At 38.0% G+C, this 7481-nt stretch overlaps 1 protein-coding gene across 1 annotated transcript in view; it reads right to left on the reverse strand.

The window, feature by feature from the left end:
* Positions 1-7481, reverse strand: part of F8 (coagulation factor VIII) — a 2728596-nt gene that overhangs the window by 2385549 nt on the left and 335566 nt on the right. Inside the window, exon 5 of the mRNA XM_044057714.1 lies at positions 7090-7275. Within this exon, the coding sequence (XP_043913649.1) occupies positions 7090-7275 (186 nt within the window). The remainder of the gene's footprint in view (positions 1-7089; positions 7276-7481) is intronic.

Genomic DNA, 7481 nt, shown 5'->3' on the forward strand with positions numbered 1-7481 from the left:
AATTAATTATTTTCTTATTTATAGAGACTATATAATAGAAAATGGAAAATGTTGTTGAACTTTCCTTTCTGTAATAATTTAATTTTCCTTAAGATTTTCCTACAAATTCAAATAATTCTTGTCACTAAGGTTCATAGGTGTTTACTAAGCTAATGGCCCTGGAGCCTTTACAAGCCTAGCCCAAAAACATTGCACAGGCACTGTGCCACCCTATGTTAGTTCAGTGCCCCTTTTCAGTAGAGCAACTGGAGTTATCCCTGGGGTGAACTTTGTTACCCATCCACCCATCAATATTTCTCTTGAAGAGGACCAGTGAGGTGTTCTGCTTGACATGAATGGGAAGCTTATTGCATAGTATGGGCAGTTTTTGTGGGATGAACCTGTCCCTCCAGCATGTTCTATTAATTGTGGTAATGAGGTTGTGATCTCTGAAATGTGTGGTCCGAGAGGATTGGGATTTCTTTAGGTGTAGCATTTCAAGTAGGATTGGGTCGGACATGGCTTTGTAAGTCAAGCAGAGATCGCCTCTTAGTAGATGATAAGACACTGAGAACAGGTGAAGTTTTTTTGAGTCTGACCATGTAGAACATGAGTTTAAGGCCTAGGATCCTTTTTGTGAGGTACTTTTATGGCCTCTCCAGCTGTTGTAGGTGTCTGGTCAGGTACATGCCAAACGGGGCATCATATCCAATGACTGGTCTAATGAGGGATGAGTAGACAGGGATGATGACCTCTATCTTCCTGGAAGCTAAATGTTTGGTTATAAGATGTGCCACGTAGAAGGACTTTCTGACCACAGTGGCAATGTGGTGGTCAAAGGTGAGGTGGCTGTCGACCTGGGTACCCAGATCTCTTATGGCTCCTTCAGTGTTCAGTGGGCTCTCTTCAATGTGGTAATTGGTGGGAATTGAGTTTTTTCCAAACAGGATGATGACGCACTTTTTGGTATTAAGCTTCAAGCCACGGTTCCGACACCAGCCATTGGCCTCAGAGATGCCCTTTTGTAGGATGTCTGCATCACTTGGGAAGTTGATAATGACTCCTACCTTGCAGTTATCAGTGAACTTGGTCAGCCAGAGTCCTTCTGTGTTGGCCTGGACGTCTGAAAAGTAGATGCCAAACAGGAGATGGCCCAGGACCGAGCCCTGTGGGACTCCACTCGTGACTGGTCGACAGTCTGACTTGGAATCTGCAACTTTCACTCTGTGGGTCCTGTCTATAAGCCAATTTGCAACCAACCTAGTGATGTAAGGACTGCTGCCTAGCTTGGTGAGTTTATCAATGATATCTGATTGGGAATGGTATCAAAGGACTTGGCCAGGTTGAGGTAGGCTGTATGCACTGCCTTACCCTCATCCACAGCCTTGGTGACTACCTCAAAGAAGTCAACCAGGTTCAGCAGGCAGGATCTCCCCTTGACAAAGTCAAACTGTGTGGGGTCAAGAGTTTGGAGATTGCCTATGTCTTTGTTAAGCAGGTCCATGATGATGCACTCCATAGCTTTGCATACCAGACTCGTCAGGTTAATGGAGCAATAGTTCCCAGGGTCTGTAGTTGCTCTCCCTTTATGGAGCAGGTTGATTGTAGTAGTGCACCCTTCATTAGGGACATAGCCTGAGGTAAGGCTGTGATTGAACAGGGCAGACAGATGTGGTGCCATTTCATTTTGTAGCCCATGTAGGATGCAGCCAGGGATATTATCAGGTCCCATGGAGGTTTTATTCTTGGCTTTGAACAATAAGGTTATCCGTTAGCATTTTTTCCTAATCCTTATGGCCATTATCTACCAACATGTCTGTTTATTATTGTTTTTAATAGCCTGCAGCTTTATTTCACATCTATATTTTGCTTATTGTCACTTTAGTCAGGTTTCTATATTTTATTTTTCTTGTTTTACCCATGACATAAGCAGGTGCAATTTTCATTTTTATTCCACTTTTTTCAATATTTGAAATTTAACATTGAATAAATAACTTAGCTAGTTGTCTTTACATACCTTAAAATCTTGTCTGACAACCTTCTTGTTACTAATATTATAAATCTAAAAGAAACTATCTTTAACTTCTGCAATATTTACTGTATATAAAAGTTGATAATATTCTATTGTATTAGCCAACAACCCAATGTTATTACTGTTGCTGCAACTTTGTATCTCTATTTACTGTGTACATGATGTGGGAGCTTTTCCCGACATCCACTCGAAAAGGACCCGCATCCAGTCGGAATTTCCCAAAATAAATAAATAACATTCTTCTTTAAACCAAATAAGTTTTAGAGCTCTTTAATCTTTGCCTTCACAAATATGTTATTCATACTTTAGGCTAGCACAGTAGTTTTGGTTTTCATAGATTATCTTATTCAGGTCCATTTTTAGATCACTGCATTCTTTAATGATTCTTTACATACAAGTTATTTTAAAGTTTAAAGACTTTCTTCTCTCCCTGTGTTTACACTTTGTATTGCTGAACTTTTTTCTGAAATATCGCCTTTATTCCTGCTTTTGATCTAATGGCAGTAGTTGAATATCACTAACGCATCCTGCTGTCGAATCATCGGCGCATGAAGTTTATTAACAACCACTGTCGTATAATAAGTGTGACATTGATGACTGCTGGCATGACCTTACTAACCTAGAAACTAAATACCATGATTAATCAACACTGAACAAAATGATGAGGTGTTGTCGGCCAAGAATCACTGGCTTTAATAGGAAGAAGCAAATCCCACAAGTGTTAAGCGGTGTGATTAATAGCACAGTGTGGTCAGTGTCATTAATGTGATAAGGATTTACCTGTTGGAATTTAATCTATAACCAAAGCATTACATCTTTAGATTATATGCAGTCATGTGCATTCTACAAATCATTGGTATTTCATTTTAATGTCGTATCATGGCTGCTATATTAATTTTAAAATGTCTGATCCATTTATTGTCTCTTTATTGATCTGCTCCTTACCTTAAGTAATTTGTAACATCCTTGCATGACTCGCTTTCAAAATTTAAATCCCATACCACCGATAACTTGCATGGTTTCATCAAAACGAAGTTTATAGAGCTCATTGGGTTGCTCCTAAAAGATGACTAGTCCTCATGGGGGGCTAGCCTCAGCATTGAAAAATAACCACAATGTTACATATTATGTGACTCAAAGAGCCTTTGTTAGCAGTGTATACAGTCATTCTGTTTGTTTTTGAGGTAGTTGCATGCCATGTAGTCATGTCACAAGTAGCATTACAAAATGTTCACATGTACTAGACAATTTACTGCATGACCTATGTGGCAGCTTTAATGCACCACTGGAACTGGTCCCTGAGCTTTAGAACTGTGAGCCCTTCAGCAGTAACTATTCAAACAGCACAGTAGATTTCATGACAAACTGTTACAGAATGCAGAAAATTCCACTTTATTGCTAGTCTGTACTCATTTATACAAGCTGATGCTAAGTAGCTGACATGCTTGAATATTAGTTAAGTGACCACACAGTTCCATAATTTAGAAAGCCTCTGCACTGCTGCATTTATCCCTTGAGCACTGAGGCCTTAGAAAACATTAACAGGGTGTGCACAAACATGTTCTAGTAGCCAACATTTTTCTTACTGGAAGTATTTCTGCTTCTTCCCTAGCTTTTTAAATAGTTTCAGTTTAATCCTTTTTACGCATTTGAGAAGCTCAGTACAGAGATGGTCCATGGAATGAGACCTGTTTGATTTCTTCCCTGGAACTCTATCAGAAGTATTGAAATGCACAACATTCCACTGTTCAGCAAGGCAGCCTTACTAAGTCCACTTCTTTGACCTTAAAATCTTTGCTTCATCACATTTCAGTATCCTTGAACGCTTGTGATAAGCAGAGGGAGAGGCTCAGGACAGAAAGCCCTATATAGACTCATCCTTCCCTGAACTTGCCTGTTCCGTGCCAAAGAGAAGACACATGTACCTTTCCGTACCACAACTTAATGACTTGCACTTCAGGAGAAGGTATAAGCCCTTGCAGTCCTATCCAGCTACATTTCATCTTGTACCTATTAGAGATGCTACCACCTACCATGCATATGGAGTTTCCTACCCGAGCCTCATGTGGGTCACATGACATGCCAAAGAGGTAACTGTTCCTCTATACATCTACTGGGCCATTTATAAAATAATTCATCTAGTCCTGTAACCTAGATTAACACTATCTGCTGCAAAAATTGAACAAAACAACCACTGGCACTTCAACCCAAAAGAACACAGGTTTAATAAGGTTAAGTGCTTTTCGTCTCTATTATAGCAGACTTCCTCAGACAATTCAACAAAACAAACACTCTAATTAAACACGTCAGCTGTTGCCTTAAAAAATCAATCAAGCAATCACATATAGACCTAAGGTGTCACTAGATACAAAGTACAAGGTATAAAAAATGAAATAAAATAAACTAAGGTAGAATGAAACGAGTAGAAAAACGTCATCTTACTAGATTAAAAACTGTTCTTATTGTTGTTGTACACATAATACTAATACCAAATACTAAATAAACATATTTACAAGTTGTATTAAATTATATAAGGAAAGGAAAAATAAATGTAGCTATCTAAACACTACATTCCAACCAAAACACATTGAATAGATACCTACAAAATGAACCCTAAGCAAACAAAGAAAATTCCTCTAACGTATTAAATTTCTCAGTTTTAAAATACATGCAATAGAGGTGACTTCATTCAACCCAGGAGGGTTATATAAGTTCAACGTAAATTGCCAGAGAAGCTCCTTTTTTTCTAACATTAAATGGTAAGGACCCCCTTTTATACTCACTGGTACTTGACTAATTACTTTGAAAAGGAAGTGGTGGGTAGGATATTCTGTACAATGTCTAGTTAAAGCATTAGGATTCATAATTAGAATGTTGGAATGTGTTTCTGTGTGGACTGGAGCAGGGTTCTAAAATATATAAGATGAATGGTTTTAATTAAAGTATTTCTGATGAAGTCTATGGTTCTATGGACGAAAACGTGTGGTATCTGCAGCGTTAAATAGAGTTTTGTGCACTAATTTTGTTGGGTGCAATCTCCGTTTTTTTTTTGCCTTGATATCTGGTTACTGGTTGCTTTTGGTGGAATTATTCCAGGTTGTTTCATTTCCAGTTTTTGTAAACAATAGACTCAATATGTTTACTGTCACTATTAAAAGTGATGACCAAAGGATAACTAAATTCAAGCAAATTATCTTTCTTAGGTAAGCCATCCACCAACATATCCCCACAAGGGTTAAGTAGGCTAGAATTGTTTTCTGCATGGGGGGAACCACATACATACTGACTGGGAATCAAAAGGGGGATGTAAACCCCTTTCCATTTCTTGTCCATCACTTTGGCCATGAGAGAATGAAAGATCCAAGGGATATCCCCTGTTGACAAACATGTCCTTCAACCTATTCTTCCACAAACTCACTCCATACAGTAACCATCTTGGATGCTCTAACCAGTTGGCCCTTCACCACCCCATGTTTCTGGTGTTGGGGGTGGTTGCTGGTACAATGAAGTAAGCTGTTGGAATACGTAGGTTTGCAATAAATTTTAGAAGAAATAGAAATCCTCTCACGGTCAAAAGTTAAGCAGATGTCAAGGTACTTGAGCTCACCAAGACCTAGTCTTCCCCCTCTCGCAGGTTGCTTTCCTTTTCTTACTCTGCTTTCCTAGTCCTCCCTCCTGCTCTTTATCTCTCTAACACTAACCATGTTAACAAATGAATTAACAATCCCCTCTCCTTTCCTAGTCCTCCCTCCCACTCTTTATCTCTCTAACACTAACCATGTAACAAATGAATTAACAATCACCACTCCTTTTCTAGTCCTCCCTCCTGCTCTTTATCTCTCTAACACTAACTGTGTAACAAATGAATTAACAATCACCTCTCCTTTCCTAGTCCTCCCTCCTGCTCTTTATCTCTCTAACACTAACCGCTTAACAAATGAATTAACAATCACCTATCCTTTCCAAGTCCTCCCTCCCGCTCTTTATCTCTCTAACACTAACCGCATAACAAATGAATTAACAATCACCTCTCCTTTCCTAGTCCTCCCTCCTGCTCTTTATCTCTCTAACACTAACTGTGTAACAAATGAATTAACAATCACCTCTCCTTTCCTAGTCCTCCCTCTCGCTCTTTATCTCCCTAACACTAACCGAGTAACAAATGAAGTAAGTCGCCTACTTCTAATCACTCTCCTCACTTCCTGTTTCTGGTAACATGATGCCTGTATACCACCTGTAATTGCCTCATACTAAACATCCTCACACTACTGCTGCAACACAAAAGCATTTGAAAAACATAGTTATCCACAGACGACTATCCATGTGCAATTTTCTTTTTGCTTTCTTATTACTACCTGCCTGAATATAAGTATCTTATACGAAATGTATTTTACTGATATTTTAACTTGTACATAAAGAACAGCTGCTCATTTAATCTATTGTATATTTTTGTCCAATACTACAATCCTGTAATTTTTATTGTATTTTTGTATATAATTTCTGCAATTTTTGCTTAATTGTATTGTGGAGCTATTCTCCCTGGGCCTAAGCTGAAAAAGGGCACTAGCCCAGTTGGTCTATCACAGTCAACAAATGTCAAATAAATGAAGGGAGAAACAGAACTGATAGAAAAGCTATAGAATAAAAGGTGGAGAATGTAAAACTATTTTAGCAAAATTGCACAATATCTGTATTAGTGAAAAATCATGATTTGATTAATTACATGTTTTAAAAGTGGAATGGGATATAAATATGGTATATTTTATTAAGAGATCCTTACAAGTAACAGCCTTATCCACCACCATTCTTACAAGTATGTTCTTATCCAGATTAAATTACAAGCTGTTTTCTGTTAAATCACTAAGCTACATCCATTGAAAAGTCCATTTGCATGTATACACATCCACTAGTAAAGCACTGCCATCCTAACTCGAAACCCACAAAGTTGAAATAATTTATTAATTTTATTAAGTCACAGATATGTTATTTTATACAGTTAATGATATTTTAACTAACACACCATCAAAGGTTTCTGAAGTGACTAAAAGAAATATAATTGCTGTTGCTACATTACTTACCAGGCAAAGAGTTGTTTACATATCCATTTACAGAGTGTACTTTAGTTGGTAGCACAGCATTTGCGGTTTGAGTCCCCCTTTTCACTTCTGAGTGTATTGGGTACCAGCTCTTACTTTCATCAAATACTGAAAAAAGCAGCACAAGTTCTTGCATAGCAGCTTGCTGTCCATCTCTGATCAGCACTCCTGAAATGGTGCAGAATGGAATAATTAGTAAAGACAGTAACAGCATGAAATGGAATAATCACTCTAGACAGTAACAGCATGAAATGGAATAATCAATGTACACAGTAACAGCATGAAATGGAAAATCAGTAAAGACAGTAACAGCATGAAATGTAATAATCATTCTAGACAGTAAAAGCATGAAATGGAATAGTAACAGCAAAAGG

This window comes from Protopterus annectens, chromosome 15.part0 (genome assembly GCF_019279795.1).
Source record: "Protopterus annectens isolate FY-2018-M chromosome 15.part0, PAN1.0, whole genome shotgun sequence".
Taxonomy (NCBI): Eukaryota; Metazoa; Chordata; order Ceratodontiformes; family Protopteridae; genus Protopterus; species Protopterus annectens.